At 47.2% G+C, this 25,254-nt stretch overlaps 1 protein-coding gene across 2 annotated transcripts in view; it reads right to left on the bottom strand.

Moving 5' to 3' along the window:
* Positions 1 to 6,445: 6,445 nt before the first annotated feature.
* EMILIN1 (elastin microfibril interfacer 1) overlaps positions 6,446 to 25,254 on the bottom strand; it is a 116,904-nt gene continuing 98,095 nt past the window's right edge. Inside the window, exons 3-9 of one of the 2 annotated variants that reach the window (XR_012751735.1) lie at positions 22,615 to 22,823; positions 15,111 to 17,279; positions 13,529 to 13,654; positions 13,096 to 13,113; positions 11,427 to 11,561; positions 8,002 to 9,606; positions 6,446 to 7,887 (exon numbers count right to left, since the gene is read on the bottom strand). Coding sequence is in view for 1 of the 2 variants with exons in the window: in XM_075341388.1 (XP_075197503.1) it covers positions 9,272 to 9,606; positions 11,427 to 11,561; positions 13,096 to 13,113; positions 13,529 to 13,654; positions 15,111 to 17,279; positions 22,615 to 22,823 (2,992 nt within the window). In the remaining variant the exon portion in view is untranslated. Of the gene's footprint in view, positions 9,607 to 11,426; positions 11,562 to 13,095; positions 13,114 to 13,528; positions 13,655 to 15,110; positions 17,280 to 22,614; positions 22,824 to 25,254 lie in introns of both variants that reach the window. The other variant, XM_075341388.1, reaches the window with a different exon arrangement.

Raw genomic sequence — 25,254 nt, 5'->3', positions numbered from 1 at the left:
GGCAGGGGGCGGGGCTTACCGGCACACGATCCATGACGGACATAGTACGTCATGGGTCGTTAAGGGGTTAAACAAAATACAGAAAAATAGCTGTTTTATTGCGGATGCTGTTGAAATTTGGAAGGAACTGAGTGAACACTTAAAAACAGAACTACACATGGACAGAATTAAATTACAAGCAGTAATCAAACGAATGGGACAAGCACTGACTCCAGCTCATTTTTTGGTAAATATTGTCAATATCCAATATCAGGGTCAAAACCTAAGTGCTGAGGAAGAGGAGTTAGCTATGACATGGGTATCCAGCAATCATCCATCTTTAATGCCAACTATAATAAACTTCAGAGCTAAGGGGGAACCATTCAAGAAATATATGTTTGCTGAAGATATTTTAAGGAAGGTCACACCAGTAACTGGTGGAAGTCACTTAAGCGCTTGGATTTAGAGACTGTTCAAGTAATGATTTCACTTTTAACATCAGTAGCTTCTTCTGCAGGCGTTGAAAGAATATTCTCTTCCTTTGGACTCATTCATTCTAAATTGAGAAATCAGTTGGGACCCAATAAAGCAGGAAAGCTTGTTTTTCTTTTCCAGATTATGAATAGGAACAAAGAAGATGATGATGATGATGAAGATGACGACAAGTGAGCTACAGAGGACAGCAGGGACAGTAGTATTTAAGCTTTTCATGTGTCGGCTGGGCTGACAGTCTAAGTTTCTTAAAATATATATATATTTTGTTTAGCCAAATTAGTTCACAAACATGGATGTTTAAGCAAATAACTTATGCTGTAATGTTGTTATTGTTTCAGTTGAATAAATCTATTTAAATTGTTATTAAGGTCAGGATTATTTTTCTCCTTCCTAAGTACAACAGAACAGTGGTGTCCAAATATGAATGATTAACCCATTAAACTGGGGAGAAAATAGTTAATATAAAAAGTGATTCTAAAAATCTTCATCTACTTGCATGTTAAAGTAGCAAGAACTAGTTTAGGTAGAAACTTTGATTTAAATCACTGATTTAAATCAAGCCTTACTGACTAGTGATTTAAATCGGGATTTAATTCGTGATTTAAATCAGTTAGATTTAAATCAAATCCACCCTGCTTTAGGGAAAGCTATGTGTCACAAATCGGCACATTTCTTGATAGAAATAGGGATTGGTACTTGTAGTGCCTGCTAAGGAGCTGACAGTGAAGCAGGTAAATAGGTATTACTACGTATTGCTGCCTGCTCTAAATTATGCAGTCCAACATATTTATAGGTATTGTTAGATTGTAGTGCCTGGCCTGGGGTATATTTTGTACTAGCTAAAAAGGTGTTCTTGGCAATTTTAATTGCCTGCTCAAAATTCTGCAAACAGTGTTATAGGTATTGTTACTTATTAGTGCCTGGCCTAAAAAAGTTGCTAGGGAAGTATCTAAACTATTTCTTGGCAACTTTAATTGCCTGCTCAAAATTCTGTGAAATACATGTAAAGGTATTGTTAGTGGTGCCTGCTGAAAATTGCTATTGAATAAGCTAAAAAAAAAGTCTTCTTGGCACTTTTCCGTGTCTGCTCAAAATTACGCCGTGAACCACATTTGTAGGTAGTGGTACTATTTAGTGCCTTCACAATATTGCCAACTCAGGCAGGAAATAAATAATTTATGTTTTGTGTCAGGTGTCTGACAGGTGTGGGCGTAGAGTTGCGAAACATCTGTTTGAAAGAGGAAGAGTACGTTAACCATGAGTGGTAAATCCCGACGAGGTTGTCGTGGAATTAGGAATGGGTCAGGTGTTGGAGGTGTGTGTCTGCCACATATTGGCACATTTCATGATAGAAATAGGGATTGGTGCTTGTTGTGCCTGCTAAAGAGTTGCCAGTAAAGCATTTAAATAGGTATTGCTGCCTGCTCCAAATTATGTAGTCCTACACATTTATAGGTATTGTTAGGTTGTAGTGCCTGACCTGCTGTATATTTTGTAAGCACACAGCAACAAGCTAAAAAGTTGTTCTTGGCAATTTTAATTGCCTGCTTAAAATTTACAAACACAGTTATAGATATTACTTGTTAGTGCCTGGACTAAAAAGGAGTAGCTAGGGAAGTGTGTAAAAAAAAATGTTTCTTGGCAATTTGAATTGCCTGTTCAAAATTCTGCAAACTCAGTTATAGGTATTGTTACTTATTAGTGCCTGGCCTAAAAAGTTGCTAGGGAAATATGTAAAAAGTGTGTCTTGGCAACTTTAATTGCCTGATCAAAAATTCTTCAAATAGATTTATAGGTATTGTTACTTATTAGTGCCCGACCTAAAAAAGTTGCTAGGGAAGTATCTAGTGTTTCTTGGCAACTCTATTTGACTGCTCAAAATTCTGCAGTGAAACACTTGTATAGGTATTGTTAGTGGTGCCTGCTGAAAATTGCTATTGAATAAGTTAAAAAGGTCTTCTTGGCACTTTTCCGTGTCTGCTCCTAATTACGCCGTGACCACATTTGTATGTAGTGGTACTATTTAGTGCCTTCACAATATTGCCAACTCAGGCAGGAAATAAATAATTTATGTTTTGTGTTAGGCATTTGACAGGTGTGGGCGTAGGGTTGCGAAACATCTATTTGAAAGAGGAAGGGTACACTAACCATGAGTGGTAAATCACGACGAGGTTGTCGTGAAATTGGGAATAGGTGAGGTGCTGGAGTTGTACTGTGGGAAGCTCTGTTGGTCAAAGATCTAGTGAGCAAACGCCAGCTTTTCCTAACCAAAGAGAAATGCAACCTACTCCACTAGATATCTTTGGCATCCGCACATTAATTCAACTTCAAAATGAGTCTGATAAACAGCAGGTGCTGGAGTGGATGGAAAGCACTGCATCCAGTGGCCTCTCCTCATCTTCTTGCACCTCAACATCACACACAGTTCATTCCCCAGAGGGGCCACCCCAATTACACTTGTTTGCACCTGCATCACAAATCTACAATATGCAAACTGACTGTGGGGAACCACACATGGGCGAGTCTGCAGAGCTGTTCACACATTCTATCTCATGGGCATCACAGGTACGCTCCAAAGATTCCACAACTGAAGAGGAGGAAATCATGTGCTCCGGATCCTGGCCCGTACAAAGTAGGGTGCAAAGCAGGATTTTGACCCTTATCAACTGGTAACCCCTGGGGGTGGAGGTGATGATGAGATTCAGATACATACCTGAGGCACACGCGTACTGTGCTTTGATGTCAGGTCAGGAAGAGGAGGAGTGGGACAACATACAGCATGATGATGAAGTTGGAGATCCCACTTGGTGTGAACCCAGAGGCTTGCAGCTGAGTAGCTCAGCAGATAATGAGGAGGAGGAAGGCAAGGATGTTACGGTGGCGATTCCCACTCAAACATGTAGTGATGCAACCATCAGAAGCACTGAATCTTCAACCACAACTCTGGCTGTGGCCATCAGCGGTTGCAGGTCTGCATTTCGCAGGAAGGGTTGCATAGCCCGTTATCTGCCAACATTATAAACAACGACTAAGCAGAGGTAAAAATCCAAAAAATTTGACTACTACATGCATAAAAATGCACATACGCAACCAACATGCATTACTGTGGGAATCTCACTGTGCTAAACTGCAGATTAATGGGCCTACCCAACCACCTGCCGCCAAATCAACAGCGTCTACTGCTTTTTCCCCCTCCTGCGGCATGGTCAAAACTATTCTAACACAGGCCTCTACCCGCAGAACCTCCTCTTATTTACCTGCTAAAGTTGGGGTGAGTTACAGAAGTGACCATGACTGGTGTTTTTGATCCGTGTGAGACACCGAGTACACCACATGTTTCTAAATCCAGTATTACATCTCCCACTACACCTCCTTGCCAGTCTACTGCTTGGTAATATACTCCTTACTCCACCCTCTCTCAGCACAGCAGCCAGCAGTCAGTCCCACAGTTTTGGTCACATAAAAGACTATTTCCTCCCACACTTGAGAAGGCAAAGCGAAGTGCTTGAACTTCACCATATCAAAACTGTTGGCCATGGAAATTATGCCTTTCTGCCTGGTGGATACAGATGGTTTCAGAAACTTGATGGCCGTCGCAGTCCCCCAGTACCAGTTGTCCAGTCGCCATTACTTCTTTAATAAAGCTGTGCCTGGGCTACACCATCATATCACAGCCAAGATTACCTTTACCTTGAAAAACTCTTGTGTCTCCCAGGGTACATTTCACCACTGACACCTGGACCAACAAGCATGGCCAGAGGCGTTACATCTCGCTGACAGAGCACTGGGTTACTCTGGTGTCTGTGGGGCATGCAGGGAAGGGGCTGCTTCATCTCTCCCGCCCCTCCGCAGCACCGGCACCGCCCCTCCTCAGAGCCGTCCTGTCCCCCGTAGCTGAGGTTTGATCACATGATCGGACCTCAGTCGCAGTGACACTCGCATGACACTCGGCTCCTACTGTACTGCCAGTGTGAGCCGAGTGTCATGCGAGGATCGCAGTAGTGCCCCGTGTGGCCCCGGCCTTAATGTAACACACATTTCAAGAGTGCATAGAGAATCCCCCCACCTCTGTACAGCTCAGCCAGGGCTCAACACAATCAGGCAGTGCTGAAATGAATATGCATTGGAGAATGCAGTCACACAGCTGCAGAGTTGTGGACCTCTATCCAGGCCGTTTGATCAATGGCTGTTTACGCTGATACTGCAGCCAGGAAAGTCAGCTAAGGCACTTTAGGAGTTAATGCCTTCTGGAGCAGTGTGTGGCTTCCCAGAGAGCCGGGTTGCTAATCACCACCTTCAGCTGGTCTCCTCCTACTTAAGTCGTGGGAGATTTCTGAGTTATCGCGGAAGATAGCATCTGCTTAGCTGTTGCAACATATTTGCGTCTGTGGCAATTTTCCTTTTGGTGACCAGCAATTTGTTGTTTGCGCTGTATAAAAGTTCTTTGGTGGGACTTTCTCCTTTCCCTTTGGTTTATTCCCTCCGGTGTCTTTTTGTCTCTCCTCTATGGATATTTGTGCTGTGTGTACCTTTCAGTTTTACCCCCTTGTCTTTGTCTTTTGGGAGGTTTATTATTTTGTGTCCAGCCCACCCCTGGGTGGGGGTTGCGGGGGACCTAGGTCAGGATCAGACAGGAGACAGGGCCAGGTCAGGGTCCCAGACCTCCCTACCTTTAACGGTACCTCTGGGGTGAGGGTGAGCACAGAGACCCCAGTCTTAGGGCCAGCATAGGTGTCCCCTATTTACCCGTGACACAGACTCGGACGTCGATCAGTTGTGTGCTGCTTAGTGATCAGTATAGGAAGAGTTAATTTCTGCTGCACTGTGTATTGCTGCAAGTATCAGAGGTTACTGGAGAACTATTACAGCCGCCTCTGCCCTTTAATAGAAGGTGGAGCTTGTTCCTTGTGATACCAGTGCTTGTGCGGTGGTGATCTAGTTCTGTGATCTTCTGTGCGTTATTTGGTGTGTTGTGGAAATATCCTTGTGGTTATTTTAGGGTGCTTTACACGCTGCGACATCGCTACCGATATATCGTCAGGGGTCACGTCGTTAGTGACGCACATCCGGCGCCGGTAACAACATCGCAGCGTGTGACACCAAGGAGCGACGATCAACGATCGCAAAATAGTCCAAAAACGGTGATCGTTTACACGTCACTCCTTTCCTTAATATCGTTGCTGCTGCAGGTACGATGTTGTTTGTCGTTCCTGTGGCAGCACACATCGCTATGTGTGACACCGCAGGAACGACGAACCTCACCTTACCGGCGTCCACTGGCAATGCGGAAGGGAGAAGGTGGGCGGGATGTTTACGTCCCGCTCATATCCGCCCCTCCGCTTCTATTGGGCGGCCGCTTAGTGACGTTGCTGTGACACCTCCCCCTTGAAGGAGGTATTGTTCGGCGGTCACAGCGATGTCGCTGCACAGGTAAGTGCGTGTGACGCTGCCGTAGCAATAATGTTCGCTACGGCAGCAATCACCAAATGTCGCACGTACAATGGGGGCGGGTGCTATCACGCTCGACATCACTAGTAATCGCTAGCGATGTCGCAGCGTGTAAAGCACCCTTTTCTCCCTGATTCTTTATTTCCTCTTGAGCACATATTGTCTATACCTCTGTGTGTGTGCAGTGAGTTCAATTTTCCCTGTCTGCCTATTTGCTTGGGGTAAAGCACTCCTGTCCCGGCCGTCTCTGAGGTCACTAAGGAGCTAGGGTTAAGAAGGCGGCCCAGACTCTGTCACCATTAGAAGTATGATAGGGAACAGGGACAGCTAGGGCCCCTCCCTAGCCCTAGGGCCAGTGTAGGCGCCCCTATTCCAAGTTACCTAGTCACACCCCGTGACAGATGGAAGGATGAGCAGTGGAGATGTTCCAGGATGAGTCGCTGAACACACGGCTCCCCCAATCCTCTGCGACCTTACACACCTTTTATTCCTGTAGTTTTTTACATCCTTATTTCATTATTTCCATCAGACAAATTTATTCATATTGTTTTTTTTAACAATAAACTTTATTGAAAATCCAAAACTATACAAAAAAGGCTAAGAATGATAAGAGAACGGCTCGACGTCCTGAGATTCGGCCTTTAAGAAAGTTGTGCTGGGGTCACAGTAAGTCCTGGCTCAGTAGATCCTGGGATAGCATAAAAAACAGCACTCAAGCGATGCTGCCTACGAAGGGAGTGTCCGGGTTATGTGGGGGCCAGTCCATTATTGTGAATAGAGAAGAACCGTGGCCCTCAGTGATGTGTCAGGGACAGTGGTGACGTTGTACAATACAGGGCAAAACAAAGGCTAGAAGCAAAAACCCGGAAAAACCCTGTCTTCTCCGCCTCCCCTTCTAGACTATGGGTCCCATCCCCATGCCCTTCACTTGTAGAGCACTTCCAAAATATTGTCCTAATGGCCTACTACCGCCTGTGCTAGATGTAGCAGCAGTGAGCAGATCTTACCATGATGGAGGACATGTCCACATAACTAAGATGTCTCTGCCATTAATTTTGCCAGGATAATTGATAAATGTTCCCTTGATGGTATCAAGAGGGATAGAAAGCCGGACAATGTGCATGTTGTGCTCTCTGTCTGCCCGTGGCTCTTGTCCTGGACAAATTACCACTGGTGTCTGTATGTGGAGAGCAGGCGCTTCCTTCTTCTTATGTGAGTGGTTGGCCCCTCATTCCTCTCTCTCTTACCACACGTGTCCAGAAATAATTGACCATTTAGGCTTTTCTTGGGGGTTTACTTGTAATTTCTAGGGGTGCAGACATGGCAGTTCCACCATTGCCCTTGCACAACCCAGTATTATAAGAGGCAGGTGATAATGCTGGTACATAGTTTCAATTAGGGCATTGCAGCTTTCCATAATGCTTTTGCACTGTCTAGATTCTAGCTGAGAACAGGATGGGCCAACGACCTGCCTCCACCTCACACACCATCCATCTAATCATTCAGAACAGGATGGGCCCATGACCTCCCTCCACCTCCCAGGATGGGCCCACGACCTCCTTCCACCTCACACACCATCCATCTAATCATTCAGAACAGGATGGGCCCACAACCTCCCTCCACCTCACACACCATCCATCTAATCATTCAGAACAGGATGGGCCCACGACCTCCTTCCACCTCACACACCATCCATCTAATCATTCAGAACAAGGTGGATCCATGACCTCCCTCCACCTCACACACCATCCATGTAATCATTCAGAATAGGATGGGCCCACGACCTCCCTCTACCTCACACACCATCCATCTAATCATTCAGAACAAGGTGGATCCATGACCTCCCTCCACCTCACACGCCATCCATCTAATCATTCAGAATAGGATGGGCCCACGACCTCCCTCTACCTCACACACCATCCATCTAATCATTCAGAACAAGGTGGATCCATGACCTCCCTCCACCTCACACACCATCCATCTAATCATTCAGAATAGGATGGGCTCACGACATCCCTCCACCTCCCACACCATCCATCTAATCATTCCGAGCAGGATGGATCCACAACCTTCCTTCACCTCACACACCATCCATCTAATCATTCAGGACAGGGTGGGATTTGTAGCATTTTTGGGAAATGTTTTGGCAAGTGGGGGGATGTGTTTTGTTATGTCCTTGTAGCTCCATTCCTTCTTTTATGGCTTTGATCTCTTTAATGGGGTGAAGACTGGTGGTGGGGGTAACAAAGAGTGAGATAGGATAGTGGTCACCATTTATTTTAATGACAGAAGAGGAGAACGTGGCCCATGCTGCTTTATAAATACATAAATAGAGTATTCTGCAGGGTGCAGGTGGATGTGGGGTGCTCAGATCTGGATTTGGGGTGTTGTACAAGTGATTCAGGGTCTTCTAATCAGGCAAGATGAAAACCTTCCGTGATGGCTGTGTAACTTATCACAATACATGACTGTTCAGGCACAGGAGCAAACCGCCAATATTCTCGACTTCTCACTATCAATATGGAAAAGGAGATTTCTGATGACAAACGATGTGTCTGGGACCCAGGTACCCCACTAATGTCACATCTGAGGAACCAAGTACCCCACTAATGTCACATCCGAGGAACCAAGTACCCCACTAATGTCACATCCGAGGAACCAAATACCCCACTAATGTCACATGAGTACCCAGGTACCCCACTAATGTCACTTCTGAGGACCCAGGTACCCCACTAACGTCACAGTTGAGAGGACCCCTTTCTCTTCAACTACCAGACACGCGTTCACAATTGAATGATGTTCCAGTACAGTCACCAACGTGGCTATCTCTGGCGGTTACTGGCTGCTGACCCTCCAGGATTGAAGGGACATAAAAATCATTGGAAAGCCCTCTTAAGATTAGATGTTTCCATGCAGATGGTCTCACACAAGAATGTTGCCCCCCCCTCAGTGTGACACCTATTGATCGTCCTCACATTATGAGATGTCCCCATGGCAGGACGCTAGCGATAACTGACCACTGAGAGAAGATGGCAGAGCTATGCATTGGGGATCACATGGGTACATGAACAGCCAGTCACTGCTTCTTGGATGTGAGTTGTGGGAGTGCTGGTGATGGGATCTGTAAGTGGTTTTATTATGGTGGTAACTGGATAAGTGAGGTACAATGTGGTGATAGTACTGATATCACAGGCCCGATGCAGCTCTCCAGGGCCCAGTATCTGAGTGTACAAAGTCCCCCCAAATTCTTCTCAAGCTTTCAGCTAAACAGAATTCAGACTGAAGATTGAAAAGTCAGTGTCCTTCCTCTTAATCAGAGAACGAGCTCCTCAGGAGGAACCAATGTGGTCTAGTCCAGCTCTGCTTCTGCCTCATATAGGAGAAATCCATTAAATATAGTCAGGGGCTCATCAGAAAAGGCCAGACGCCCAGTCACCAGGTCAATACAGATGGTGTCCCCAGCAGTCAGCTGCAGGATGATGTTGAAGACCGCCAGTGAGCCAGGAGGGGTCTTGTTTTCTAAATGAGGCTTCTTTTCGAGGCCCTCAGGCTGGTATCCTGCCGAGTCCACGCGGGCGATACCTGTGTTTGACTTCGACAAGACGGCTTCAATTTTCTCATCTTTGTAGCCAGTTAAAATCGCGCTGAAGTAATAACGTCCCGCTACCGGTGCCGTGAATATACCTGCCGAAAGAAAGGGGGGTTATTACAGAACAGACGTGGTTAATATGAAGTCAGAAGCTCCGAGGATGATGATTGAGAGTATCACTTCTATGTGATTGAGGTCACTGATGACAAGACGCATGTCCAGTCTCCTCCAGGATCTGTCAACATCAGGGTTTTGTTACAGGATCCATCATAATCCTCTTCATTAACTTAATGAATAGAGGATTGAAAAATTATGAAAACTGAGATCAATGTGACACTATAACGTCAATCAGACAGAGATGTCTGACTCCCTCCTCATGTTTACAGCATGTAGCCCTACTTTCCCTGCCCAGAGCCCCTCTGCCCTGATTATAGCCCTGTTTACTGCTGATAGCCCCCCTTTCCTCTATGCTGCCTGAAGCTTCTTCTCCCTGCAATTTGTAACACCATGTTTGCCTGAAGGCTGCGGTCTCCTTCCTGCCTGAAGTCTGTAGCCCCATTCCTGCCTGAAGGCCGCAGTCTCCTTCCTGCCTGAAGTCTGTAGCCCCATTCCTGCCTGAAGGCCGCAGTCTCCTTCCTGCCTGAAGTCTGTAGCCCCCTTCCTGCCTGAAGGCCATAGTCCCCTTCCTACCTGAAGTCTGTAGCCCCCTTCCTTGCCTGAAGGCCGCAGTCTCCTTCCTGCCTGAAGTCTGTAGCCCCATTCCTGCCTGAAGGCCATAGTCCCCTTCCTACCTGAAGTCTGTAGCCCCCTTCCTGCCTGAAGGCCACAGTCCCCTTCCTACCTGAAGTCTGTAGCCCCCTTCCTGCTTGAAGGTCATAGCCCCTTTCCTACCTGAAGTCTGTAGCCCCCTTCCTGCCTGAAGGCCATAGTCCCCTTCCTACCTGAAGTCTGTAGTCCCCTTCCTTCCATGAAGGCCATAGTTCCTTTCCCTGCCTTATGTCTGTAGCCCCCTTCCTGCCTGAAGGCCAAAGTTCCTTTCTGCCTTAAGGCAATAGTCTCTTTCCTACCTGAAGTCTGTAGCCCCCTTCCTGCCTGAAGTCTGTAGCCCCCTTCCTGCTTGAATCCCATAGCCTCTTCCCTGCCTGAAGGCAGTAGCCCCCTCCCTGAAGTCTGTAGCCCCCTTCCTGCCTGAAGTCTGTAGCCCCCTTCCTGCCTGAAGCCCATAGCCCCTTCTGTGCCTGAAGCCCGTAGCCCCCTCCCTGAAGTCTGTAGCCACCTCTCTGCCTAAAGTCTGTAGCCCGGAAGCTTGTAGCTAAAGTCTGTATCCCTGTCCCTGCATGAAGTCTGTAGGCTCATTCCTGCCTGAAGTCCTACCGAATGTAACCCCCCCTGCCTCAGGCCTGTAATTCCCTACCTGCTGTCTGTAGCCCAATTCCAGCCTTAAGCCCTACAGAACATGACCTCCTCCATCTTTAGCTTTCTCTTCTTACACACCAGATCTCTACAAATGCTCACAAACCTCCTCACTAACCAAACATCTGTGTAAGGGTAGTACAGTAAAGAGCAGATGGGTAGGAGGGGGATGCAGCTGCAGCTTTTCTTTACGCCTTTGGATTGAAAAGGAGGCACCATAAGAGGAGGCAGGTAATTGGTAAAGTTAATATATAACAACTCTTACATTACAACAGGATGAGCCGCCCACTCAGGAACATCAAATAAAATGGGAAGCGAAAGCAAAATGATCAGTAGGTTACACATCCCACTTCTGGTGGCCCCAATGTCTAGACTAGCAGGAGATGGAATAGACATTGGGATTGCCGTACTGGGAGGATAAATATAGTGGTTGCTGATGTTGGGTCTGGACACTATAACCTTACACGAGGCCTTTGTTCTACAAGAGGAAGCCATTGCTCACCAGAGGATGCGTCATAGGCGTTTCCATCATTCACCAAGAGTTTGTCAAATACTATGGTCCCAGGCTCTGTTAGTGGGTAGGTGAGAGCAGCTGAGAAGGAGATGTAAGGGACGTCTGGTAGTAATCCGATAGGACCTGAAATCACAAACATAGAAATACTACAGAGCACGGATAAAAACACAATCATTTCACCATCGTCCATACGGATGAGCTCCCCGGTAATGTCTGATATCTACCAGAATATCTTCATCAAGTATTGATGGTGGTGAGATCTGCTGATCTCCTGTCCATGGATATAATGATCTACTGGTGATATCTGCCGTTACCCTGTCCATGGATATAATAAGCTACTGGAGACATCTGCTGATCTCCTGTCCATGGATGTAATGATCTAGTGGAGATATCTACTGATCTCCTGTCCATGGATGTAATGATCTAGTGGAGATATCCACGGATCTCCTGTCCATGGATATTATGATCTAGTGGATACATCTCATGATCTCCTGCCCATGGATATAATGATCTAGTGGAGACATCTGCTGATCACCTGTCCATGGATGTAATGATCTAGTGGAGATATCTACTGATCTCCTGTCCCTGGATGTAATGTTCTAGTGGAGACATCTACTGATTCCCTGGCCATGGATGTAATGTTCTAGTGGAGATATCTACTGATCTCCTGTCCCTGGATGTAATGAACTAGTGGAGACATCTGCTGATCTCCTGTCCATGGATGTAATGATCTAGTGCAGATATCTACTGATCTCTTGTCCATGGATATTATGATCTAGTGGATACATCTCATGATCTCCTGGCCATGGATGTAATGTTCTAGTGGAGATATCTACTGATCTCATGTCCACGGATGTAATGTTCTAGTGGAGGCATCTGCTAATCTCCTGTCCATGGATGTAATGTTCTAGTGGAGACATCTACTGATCTCCTGTTTATGGATGTAATGATCTGGTGGAGATATCTTCTGATCTCCTGGCCATGGATGTAATGATCTAGTGGATAAATCTGATGATCTACTGCCCATGGATATAATAATAATAATCTAGTGTAGATATCTGCTGATCTCCTGTCCATGGATGTAATGATCTAGTGGAGATATCTGCTGATCTCCTGTCCATGGATGTAATGATCTAGTGGAGATATCTCCTGATCTCCTGTTCATGGATGTAATGTTCTAGTGGAGGTATCTGCTAATCTCCTGTCCATGGATGTAATATTCTAATGGAGACATCTACTGATCTCCTATTTATGGATGAAATGATCTGGTGGAGATATCTTCTGATCTCCTGGCCATGGATGTAATGATCTGGTGGAGATATCTTCTGATCTCCTGGCCATGGATATAATGATCTGGTGTAGATATCTTCTGATCTCCTGGCCATGAATGTAATGACCTGGTGGAGATATCTTCTGATCTCTTGGCCATGGATGTAATGATCTGGTGGAGATATCTTTTGATCCCCTGGCCATGGATGTAATGATCTGTTGGAGATATCTTCTGATCTCTTGGCCATGAATGTAACGATCTAGTGGAGACATCCACTGATCTCCTGTCCATGGATGTAATATTATAAGGGTAATTAAATCTATCATTCTCTTTCCTGAATTCTTGAATTACAACCTTTATATTAGATACGTAGGATATCCATCTCACCTTGTTCTCCTTGAAGGCCTATAAAATTGAAAGAAAATATAGAATGTAACTGAAGCAGATATCTCTCAGACACAGACATAGAGGTATGAGTAATATCAATACAAGAGAACATACAGCTGATAATGGGATCCTCTGACCTCTCTGTGTAATAATATTGAGGCTTTTGGGAGATGGTCGCATATTTAGTGACATATAACTTTAACGTACAGCCCATGGCTCTAACCTATGACCCCAGCCCATGACCACAACCCATGCACATATCCCACAACGATAATGACCCCAAACCCTTGACTCTAACCCAAGATTCTTAATAATAATTATGACCTAGCCCATTAACTCATGACCCTAATACCAAAAAATACACCAGCTCCACAAAGACCCTATCAGATACTGTACATAGTACTTACATATTTCCCCTCAAATGTATTCTCACCTGGTGGTCCAATAGGTCCTTGCTTTCCAGGAACTCCATCTTGCCCAGGTGGTCCCTGTGGCCCTCGTGGTCCTTGAGGTCCTGTTTTCCCAATTGGCCCTGGAGGACCTGGTAGACCTGGGGGTCCTGATACAGAATGTTCTAGTTAATGATCATGTTGAATCTTGACATGTGGGGCCTGCAAGTGGCTGCCATCTATAATTGTGATCGGATTATTATATTCCACAAGTTGTCAATAAACCTCACTCTGAGCAGACACTTTTCCAGTTACATCGGAAGTAAGCTGATTCCTCCATCTCTAACAATATATTGTGTTCTTCAACTCTAATGCCTTAAATCAAAGCTAAAATGGCTCAAAACCTAACAGGGTCGTCCAAACTGAGAGCTCTCCTACATCAGAAATAATGAATGGTACTGGCATGAAGTCCATAAAGACGGGAGACAAAGTGCCAAGGGTCTACACAGGAACCAAGTATAAGCTGTGCAAGGTAGGACCAAGGCCGGTGTATGACCGAGTGATTATAGTATACACAGATCATGTGACTACAGAGGGGAGCTGTGTATATATAGTATATACAGACCATGTGACTACAGAGGGGGGCTGTGGATATATAGTATAAACAGACCGTGTGACTACAGAGGGGAGCTGTGTATATATAGTATATACAGACCATGTGACTACAGAGGGAGCTGTGTATATATAGTATATACAGACCGTGTGACTACAGAGGGGGGCTGTGGATGTATAGTATACACAGATCATGTGACTACAGAAGGGAGCTGTGTATATATAGTATATACAGACCATGTGACTACAGAGGGGGGCTGTGGATATATAGTATATACAGACCGTGTGACTACAGAGGGGAGCTGTATATATATAGTATATACAGACCATGTGACTACAGAGGGGGGCTGTGGATGTATAGTATACACAGATCATGTGACTACAGAGGGGAGCTGTGGATATATAGTATATACCGACCATGTGACTACAGAGAGTAGCTGTGGATATATAGTATATACAGACCGTGTGACTACAGAGGGGAGCTGTGGATATATAGTATATACAGACCGTGTGACTACAGAGGGGAGCTGTGGATATATAGTATATACCGACTGTGTGACTACAGAGGGAGCTGTGGATATATACAGTAGTATATACAGACTGAGACTACAGAGGGGAGCTGTGGATATATAGTATATAGAGACTGTGTGACTACAGAGGGGAGCTGTGGATATATACAGAAGTATATACAGACTAGGAGAGTCACTTGTAGAGAATTATCTGGGTGTGCATGGAGATCACAGACTAGATAACTGCACAATGTCAATCAGCAGCTGGGAAAGCCAGCAGAATATTGTCATATACGATACAGAAATGTGTAAAGTTGTTTTCTGAATGTTCTGTAAAGTGCATGGACAATCCGTATCGGGAGGAACAGGTGAGCTCTTCTGGGGCAGATCATGCATGGTGGTTGCACGTCCACCTTCCCTTGGTTGTCCCTCATCCCTCGGATGATCGTTAAGGATTTTTTATCAACCATTTTAACTATGTAGCTATGTAACAACCGTGTCTTACCCATAAAGTCCTGGAGTGTGAAGTTCTGGAACTCAGAGGAGAGGATCAGCATGGAGCTGTTGAGAGTGTTCAATCGGCCATTGATGCCACTGAGCTGCTTATTGTGAAGTTTATCGAACCAGGCGGTGTGAGTCCTCAGGGTGCTGTTCATCTCATGCACACAGTTCCACAGGCCAGACACATGGTTATTTAGGGTTTCCTTTATCTTACTTAAGCTACTAGAGACTGAATCCAGTTTAAGACAGACATTCTCCAGCTTTGAGACTCGCTCCTCCAATCCTCCAGAAGAACGCCGACACTCTTGGCTCTCCTCTATCACCATGCTGCCAAAACTATTGATTTCTTTCTGGAAGAGGAGAATTTTTTCAGTGTTGTCTTTGATGTGCTCAGTCACCTCCTCCTGAAGTTTATTAATCTCTGAGATAAGCTTGTGCTTGGTTGTCCCCAAGTCATGGATGTCCGTCTCATGTTTCTCCACACTTTCTTGCAGATCTTTAACACTGTCATTCAAGGATGTGAAGGTCACAATGATGTTAGAAAGTTCACCCTGTAAATGCTTCAGTTCTCCACTAGAGCTTCCTCCAAAGACAGTGAAACCATCAAGAGGTTTGCTGGAGCCACTTAGGCCCTCCTCGGCTTTCTTGTGCATAGCCTGGCAGGTGGCGGTGCACTCTGCCACCTGCTCCTTCAACTTGCCCACTTCCTCCTGCAGGTTGGAGCACACCTGACCACAGCTCCTGTAGTCAAACTGTATCATCTTTGTAAGGGAGGCAATATCATTCTCCATGTCAAGCATCTTTCCATTAGTGTCATTCTGATACTGAGCAATGTTCATATCAAACCTGTCCAGATCGTCCAGGATGGTGGTCGTGAATCTGTCTTGGGCATCTTTGAGGTCACTGAATAACTTTGAATAAGAGTCTCCATTGGTATTCACAGAGGTCTTCATATTGGTCAGCTCATCTTCCAGGTCATTGATAGTCCCGTGCATTTTTATGCCCGATTCTCTCACATCGATAAGATCAGAATGGATAGTCTCGATCTGGTCTGTGTTCTGCTTCACCCGGTTCTCCAAGTCAGAGATGGCTTCAGTCACGTCTGAAGTCTGCTTGCTGCATTGGTCCCTGCACTGGTGGATGGAGCTGGTCACTTGGCTGCTGAGAATCCTCACATCTTCACCAAATTTACTAATGCGATCCTCATTCTTTCCAACCCGATCTTTCAGGGAGTTAATATCATGGGAGAAATCCAGCATCTTCTGCTCTATAAGGTCCCGAAATCCAGAACTGTTGCCCAGCTCAGAGAGCAGAATGTTGACTTTGTAGTCATTGCCTTGGATGCGATTCTTGAAGTCATCTCTAAGTGTATCGATCTCATCCTGGAAATATTTTTTCAGCTCGTCTCTGTAGTGGTAATAATGTTCCTCCAAGGTTCTTCTTGTGGTGTTCATTCGCCCCTCAATGTCAGATAGGCGGCTATTCAGATTAGTGCTTCCCTGGCTGATCTCATTGTTGTTACTGTCCCCTAGTTTATTATCTAAACGGACAGTGAGGGCAACCACAGATCCAGACAAGGTGTCAGCTTTCCTCTCTGCATCACCTACTTTTCTGCGTAGATCAGCGACTTCCATGCAGCAGTCCTTTGGGAGCCGTGTTGTCATCTCCACCACATGTGACTGGATGTTTTGAACAGCTTCTCTGTTTCTCTGGTCTACAGAGTTGATAAGTTTCTCTAGACCCCGTATACGGTCCTGGTCCTCATTGTGTTGATTACGGAAGCTTTCCACCCCGGAGATGCAGGCCGAACATGACTGCTTCATCCTCCTTTCCACCTCTAGTAGGATGTCTCCTCTAAGATCTGTTGTGATACCCGAACTGCCAGGAGGCTGTTGGTGGTTCAGGTTTCCGAGCTCTTGATCATGGTCCTTCACTTTTCTGTCCAGACTTGTCAGGAGGGTTTGAATGTCATTTATCTTTTCGGACATGTCGGACTGGCTGGAGGCAGAATCTGCTGGTTGCTTCCCATTCAACACATTTTCCACAGTCAGGCGTATCTCAGACTGGAATTTCTCATTCATCCCCTGCATTGTAGATTGCAAGCTCTGCAGATCCTTGGTCAGACGTTGCACCTTGTCCTCCAATTGCTTCACTTTCTCAGAGTCTCCTTGACCTGGCAGAAACAACAGAACACATATTCAGAGAGCATCACAAAAAGGGTCTGCAGCTGAAACGCTATATCAAGTATTACCTCAAATTGGAACAGATTCCTGATGAGCAGATAAGAGGAGGATGGGAGCTGGAAGAGAGGACAGAACCCAGAACTGCAAAGAGTGAGAAAGAAAGTGAACTATAAGAAACTGCAGATCCGAGAGGAGAACTAAAGGCCCTGTCACACACCAAGATGAATCTTTGGCAGATCTGTGGTTGCAGTGAAATCATGGACATATTGTTCCATTTGTGCACAGCCACAAACCTGCCACTGATTGTCCACAATTTCACTGCAACCACAGATCTGCCGCAGATTTATCTCTGTGTGTGACAGGGCCTTAAGACAAGAACATGTGCACTGAAGACAACCCTGACCAGAAGAGTCTACAGAAAAGGAGACAACAGAGTCAGCTGAAGAGAGAGCTAAGAAGTACGCCACAGAAGCCCATCTCTCCACAGCCACGAGGAACTCTGCTCATACACTAAATACTCAAGGAGACTGAAGTGACGAGAGACATTCATGGTCCTCTGGTGTCACAATAGTCCCAGAGATACTTCAGATCAGAGAATTACTGACTTATACTGGAAATGTGATCTGGAGGCCACAAGAATGAAAGAAGCCAACATCTAATATCTCAGGTCATGATGATACCTCTTCATGTGCAGAAAAACAGTGCATGGAGGAGATAAAGACCCAGGGGTCAACGGATCTGACATGGGCAGAATCACAGCGGTAGTGTCTGCAGGGGTCAGGACAAGAGAAGGCTCCGGTTACAGTCCTCTCCTCATTGCTATAAGCAGTCAGGACAGGAGAGGAGAGGAGAGGGAGGATCACAGTTTCAGTGTCTGCAACGTTCAGGACAAGGGATGGCTCCGGTTACAGTCCTCTCCACATCACTAGAGGCAGTCAGGACAGGGGAGGAGAGGGAGGATCACAGCCTCAGTGTCTGCAGGGGTCAGGACAAGAGAAGGCTCCGGTTACAGTCCTCTCCTCATTGCTATAAGCAGTTAGGACAGGAGAGGAGAGGAGAGGGAGGATCACAGCTTCAGTGTCCGCAACGTTCAGGACAAGGGATGGCTCCGGTTACAGTCCTCTCCACATCACTATAGGCAGTCAGTGCAGGAGAGGAGAGGGAGGATCACAACTTCAGTGTCCGCAACGTTCAGGACAAGGAATGGCTCTGGATATAGTCCTCGCCACATCACTATAGGCAGTCAGGACAGGAGAGGAGAGGGAGGATCACAGCTTCAGTGTCTGCAGAAGTCAGAACAAGAGAAGGCTCAGGTTACAGTCCTCTCCACATCACTAGAGGCAGTCAGGACAGGAGAGGAGAGGGAGGATCAGAGCTTCAGTGTCTACAACGTTCAGGACAAAAGAAGGCTCAAGTTACAGTCCTCTCCTCATTGCTATAAGCAGTCAGGACAGGAGAGGAGAGGGAGGATCACAGCTTCAGTGTCCGCAACGTTCAGGACAAGGGATGGCTCCGGTTACAGTCCTCTCCTCATCACTAGAGGCAGTCAGGACAGAAGAGGAGAGGGAGGATCACAGCTTCAGTGTCCGCAACGTTCAGGACAAGGGATGGCTCCGGTTACAGTCCTCGCCACATCACTATAGGCAGTCAGGACAGGAGAGGAGAGGGAGGATCACAGCTTCAGTGTCCGCAACGTTCAGGACAAGGGATGGCTCCAGTTATAGTCCACTCCTCATTGCTATAGTCAGTCAGGACAGGAGAGGGAGGATCACAGCTTCAGTGTCCTCAACGTTCAGGACAAGGGATGGCTCCGGTTACAGTCCTCTCCTCATCACTAGAGGCAGTCAGGACAGAAGAGGAGAGGGAGGATCACAGCTTCAGTGTCCGCAACGTTCAGGACAAGGGATGGCTCCGGTTACAGTCCTCGCCACATCACTATAGGCAGTCAGGACAGGAGAGGAGAGGGAGGATCACAGCTTCAGTGTCCGCAACGTTCAGGACAAGGGATGGCTCCAGTTATAGTCCACTCCTCATTGCTATAGTCAGTCAGGACAGGAGAGGGAGGATCACAGCTTCAGTGTCCGCAACGTTCAGGACAAGTGATGGTTCCGGTAACAGTCCTCTCCTCATTGCTATAAGCAGTCAGGAGAGGAGAGGGACGATCACAGCTTCAGTGTCTGCAGAGGTCAGGACAAGGGATGGCTCAAGTTACAGTCCTCTCATCACTATAGGCAGTCAGTACAGAAGAGGAGAGGGAGGATCACAGCTTTAGGGTCTGCAACTTTTAGGACAAGAGAAGGCTCTGGTTACGGTCATCTCCTCATCACTAGAGGCAGTCAGGACAGGAGAGGAGAGGGAGGATCACAGCTTCAGTGTCTGCAGAAGTCAGAACAAGAGAAGGCTCAGGTTACAGTCCACTCCTCATTGCTATAGTCAGTCAGGACAGGAGAGGAGAGGGAGGATCACAGCTTCAGTGTCTACAGAAGTCAGAACAAGAGAAGGCTCAGGTTACAGTCCTCTCCTCATTGCTATAAGCAGTCAGGACAGGAGAGGAGAGGGAGGATCACAGCTTCAGTGTCTGCAACGTTCAGGACAAGAGAAGGCTCAGGTTACAGTCCTCTCCTCATTGCTATAAGCAGTCAGGACAGGAGAGGAGAGGGAGGATCACAGCTTCAGTGTCTGCAACTTTCAGGAAAAGAGAAGGCCCCGGTTACAGTCCTCTCCTTATCACTATAGGCAGTCAGTGCAGGAGAGGAGAGGGAGGATCACAGCTTCAGTGTCTGCAACGTTCAGGACAAGAGAAGGCTCAGGTTACAGTCCTCTCCTCATCCCTAGAGGCAGTCAGGACAGAAGAGGAGAGGGAGGATCACAGCTTCAGTGTCTGCAACTTCCAGGACAAGAGAAGGCTCAGGTTACAGTCCTCTCCTCATCACTAGAGGCAGTCAGGACAGGAGAGGAGAGGGAGGATCACAGCTTCAGTGTCTGCAACGTTCAGGACAAGAGAAGGCTCAGGTTACAGTCCTCTCCTCATTGCTATAAGCAGTCAGGAGAGGAGAGGGAGGATCACAGCTTCAGTGTCTGCAACGTTGAGGACAAGAGAAGGCTCAGGTTACAGTCCTCTCCTCATCACTAGAGGCAGTCAGGACAGGAGAGGAGAGGGAGGATCACAGCTTCAGTGTCTGCAACTTCCAGGACAAGAGAAGGCTCAGGTTACAGTCCTCTCCTCATCACTAGAGGCAGTCAGGACAGGAGAGGGAGGATCACAGCTTCAGTGTCTGCAACGTTCAGGACAAGAGAAGGCTCAGGTTAGAGTCCTCTCCTCATTGCTATAAGCAGTCAGGAGAGGAGAGGGAGGATCACAGCTTCAGTGTCTGCAACGTTGAGGACAAGAGAAGGCTCAGGTTACAGTCCTCTCCTCATCACTAGAGGCAGTCAGGACAGGAGAGGAGAGGGAGGATCACAGCTTCAGTGTCTGCAACGTTCAGGACAAGGGATGGCTCCGGTTACAGTCCTCGCCACATCACTAGAGGCAGTCAGGACAGAAGAGGAGAGGGAGGATCACAGCTTCAGTGTCTGCAACTTCCAGGACAAGAGAAGGCTCTGGTTACAGTCCTCTCCACATCACTAGAGGCAGTCAGGAGAGGAGAGGGAGGATCACAGCTTCAGTGTCTGCAGAGGTCAGGACAAGGGATGGCTCCGGTTGCAGTCCTCTCCACATCACTAGAGGCAGTCAGGACAGAAGAGGAGAGGGAGGATCACAGCTTCAGTGTCCGCAACGTTCAGGACAAGAGAAGGCTCAGGTTACAGTCCTCGCCACATCGCTAGAGACAGTCAGGACAGGAGAGGAGAGGGAGGATCACAGCTTTAGTGTCCGCAACGTTCAGGACAAGAGAAGGCTCAGGTTACAGTCCTCGCCACATCACTAGAGGCAGTCAGGAGAGGAGAGGGAGGATCACAGCTTCAGTGTCTGCAGAGGTCAGGACAAGGGATGGCTCCGGTTACAGTCCTCGCCACATCACTAGAGGCAGTCAGGACAGGAGAGGAGAGGGAGGATCACAGCTTCAGTGTCTGCAACGTTCAGGACAAGGGATGGCTCCGGTTACAGTCCTCGCCACATCACTAGAGGCAGTCAGGGCAGAAGAGGAGAGGGAGGATCACAGCTTCAGTGTCCGCAACGTTCAGGACAAGGGATGGCTCCGGTTACAATCCTCTCCTCATTGCTATAGTCAGTCAGGACAGGAGAGGGAGGATCACAGCTTCAGTGTCCGCAACGTTCAGGACAAGAGAAGGCTCAGGTTACAGTCCTCTCCTCATCACTAGAGGCAGTCAGGACAGGAGAGGAGAGGGAGGATCACAGCTTCAGTGTCTGCAGAGGTCAGGACAAGGGATGGCTCCGGTTACAGTCCTCTCCACATCACTAGAGGCAGGACAGGAGAGGAGAGGGAGGATCACAGCTTCAGTGTCCGCAACATGCAGGACAAGGGATGGCTCCGGTTACAGTCCTCGCCACATCACTAGAGGCAGTCAGGACAGGAGAGGAGAGGGAGGATCACAGCTTCAGTGTCTGCAACGTTCAGGACAAGGGATGGCTCCGAATACAGTCCTCGCCACATCACTAGAGGCAGTCAGGGCAGGAGAGGAGAGGGAGGATCACAGCTTCAGTGTCCGCAACGTTCAGGACAAGGGATGGCTCCGGTTACAATCCTCTCCTCATTGCTATAGTCAGTCAGGACAGAAGAGGAGAGGGAGGATCACAGCTTCAGTGTCCGCAACGTTCAGGACAAGAGAAGGCTCAGGTTACAGTCCTCTCATCACTAGAGGCAGTCAGGACAGGAGAGGAGAGGGAGGATCACATCTTGTGTCTGCAGAGGTCAGGACAAGGGATGGCTCCGGTTACAGTCCTCTCCACATCACTAGAGGCAGTCAGGACAGGAGAGGAGAGGGAGGATCACAGCTTCAGTGTCCGCAACGTGCAGGACAAGGGATGGCTCCAGTTACAGTCCACTTCTCATTGCTATAGTCAGTCAGGACAGGAGAGGCGAGTGCGGGTAAAGGAGTCAGCAGAGCACAAAATTAAGAGAAAGTCCGGGGAGCACAAAATAAGTGAGGGTAGAACAGCGGTGGGAATATGGTATAAGCATTTTAATTGGTGGAGACTTCTTTCTCCATCCTTTAGAGGGCAGATCACTTTGTTATCGTTATGTTTTTTTCTTTGGTCGGTCGTGAGCACCACCTGTTTTTATTCCTGATCATAGTTTGGTTTTTATCATGCCGAGAATTAGCAGTACAACCACATTTGGGTTGGCACTATAGATTCACCCTCACCTCCAGATCCAGTAAGATGACTTCCTCCGTTGGATCCAGAAAGATTGGGTCTTACAGGCCTTGGCCTGGGTCTAGTGGTTGTGACATGAGCTCCATTTGTTGGTCCCTCATTGCAGTCATCTCCTGAATATCCATGACAGCATTTCCATTCCATATCCGACACCGTCTTGTAGGCTATTTTGTACCGGGGTCTCATGTAGCTGCGATATCTATGAGAGGATAAAAAATTAGATGTATGATGGAAAATCCTAATATGGAAATTAGCAGGAGTCAAAAAGCAATACCCAGAGAAGAAAGAGAAGAAGAAAACCCAAGAAGGAGGAAGCGAAAAACAAAACCTAAAGCAGGAGGAAAAAAAACAATCCAGAGCAGAAGGAGAAGAAGAAAAACCCAAGAAGGAGGAAGAAACAAGACACAAAGTAAAAGGAGAAGAACAGGGACCAGAGCACAAGGGAAAGAATAGGACCTGGAACAAAAGGAGAAGAACAAAAACCCGAGAGGGAGGAGAAAAACAAGACGCAGAGTAGAAGGAGAAGAACAGGGACCAGAGCACAAGGGAAACAATATGACCTGGAACAGAAGGAGAACAACAAAAACCCGAGAGTGAGGAGAAAAACAAGACACAGAGAAGAAGGAGAAGAACAGGGACCAGAGCACAAGGGAAACAATAGGACCTGGAACAGAAGGAGAACAAGAAAAACCCGAGAGGGATGAGAAAAACAAGACACAGAGAAGAAGGAGAGCAACTAAAACCTGAGAGGGAGGAGAAGAATAAGATACAGAGCAGTAATGGAAAAACAGAACTGAGAAAAGGGAGAGAAGAACAAGACGCACGTCTGTATGGACCAGAGAAAAAGACTGAAGAACAGGGACCATAACAGGGGGAGAGGAATGGAAACCAGAACATGGCAAGAAGAACAAAGTCCAGCTGTAGGGAGAGAAGAACAGGAAGCAGAGAAGATGGAGAATAAAAGGGGACCACAGCAGAGGGAGAAGGGACCAGAGAAGGGGGAGAACCAGCGACCACCAGAGCAGAAGAGAGAGAAGAACTGGACCCAGGGCAGAAGGAGAACAGGACCCTTAGAAGAAAGAGAATAACAGAACCCACAGGAGAAAAAACAGTGACAGGAGCACTAGAGGAATGATGAGCAGAACAGCAGGAGGGGCGTGGGGACTGGAACAGAGAGGAGAGATTAGTGAGAAGAGGAGGAGAACAGTCATACGGGAAGGAGAACAAGGGTCAGAAGATAAGAAGGAGAAGAACAGTGACAGGAGCACTAGAGGAATGATGAGCAGAACAGCAGGAGGGGCGTGGGGACTGGATCAGAGAGGAGAGATTAGTGAGAAGAGGAGGAGAACAGTAATACGGGAAAGAAAACAAGGGTCAGAAGAGAAGAAGGAGAAGAACAGTGACCGGAGCACTAGAGGAATGATGAGCAGAACAGCAGGAGGGGCGTGGGGACTGGATCAGAGAGGAGAGATTAGTGAGAAGAGGAGGAGGAGAACAGTAATACGGGAAGAAGAACAAGGATCAGAAGAGAAGAAGGAGAAGAACAGTGACCGGAGCACTAGAGGAATGATGAGCAGAACAGCAGGAGGGGCGTGGGGACTGGATCAGAGAGGAGAGATTAGTGAGAAGAGGAGGAGAACAGTAATACGGGAAGAAGAACAAGGATCAGAAGAGAAGAAGGAGAAGAACAGTGACAGGAGCACTAGAGGAATGATGAGCAGAGCAGCAGGAGGGGCGTGGGGACTGGAACAGAGAGGAGAGATTAGTGAGAATAGGAGGAGAACAGTAATACGGGAAGGAGAACAAGGGTCAGAAGAGAAGAAGGAGAAGAACAGTGACTGGAGCACTAGAGGAATGATGAGCAGAACAGCAGGAGGGGCGTGGGGACTGGAACAGAGAGGAGAGATTAGTGAGAATAGGAGGAGAACAGTAATACGGGAAGGAGAACAAGGGTCAGAAGAAAAGAAGGAGAAGAACAGTGACCGGAGCACTAGAGGAATGATGAGCAGAACAGCAGGAGGGGCATGAGGACTGGATCAGAGAGGAGAGATTAGTGAGAAGAGGATGAGAACAGTAATACGGGAAGGAGAACAAGGATCAGAAGAGAAGAAGGAGAAGAACAGTGACCGGAGCACTAGAGGAATGATGAGCAGAACAGCAGGAGGGGAGTGAGGACTGGATCAGAGAGAAGAGATTAGTGAGAAGAGGAGGAGAACAGTAATACGGGAAGAAGAACAAGGGTCAGAAGAGAAGAAGGAGAAGAACAGTGACCGGAGCACTAGAGGAATGATGAGCAGAACAGCAGGAGGGGAGTGAGGACTGGATCAGAGAGAAGAGATTAGTGAGAAGAGGAGGAGAACAGTAATACGGGAAGAAGAACAAGGGTCAGAAGAGAAGAAGGAGAAGAACAGTGACCGGAGCACTAGAGGAATGATGAGCAGAACAGCAGGAGGGGCGTGGGGACTGGATCAGAGAGGAGAGATTAGTGAGAAGAGGAGGAGAACAGTAATACGGGAAGAAGAACAAGGGTCAGAAGAGAAGAAGGAGAAGAACAGTGACCGGAGCACTAGAGGAATGATGAGCAGAACAGCAGGAGGGGCGTGGGGACCGGATCAGAGAGGAAAGATTAG

Source organism: Anomaloglossus baeobatrachus, chromosome 3 (genome assembly GCF_048569485.1).
Source record: "Anomaloglossus baeobatrachus isolate aAnoBae1 chromosome 3, aAnoBae1.hap1, whole genome shotgun sequence".
NCBI classification, from domain to species: Eukaryota; Metazoa; Chordata; class Amphibia; order Anura; family Aromobatidae; genus Anomaloglossus; species Anomaloglossus baeobatrachus.
The sequence above is the reverse complement of the archived record's forward strand: the minus strand, read 5'-3'. Positions and strand labels throughout refer to the sequence as shown.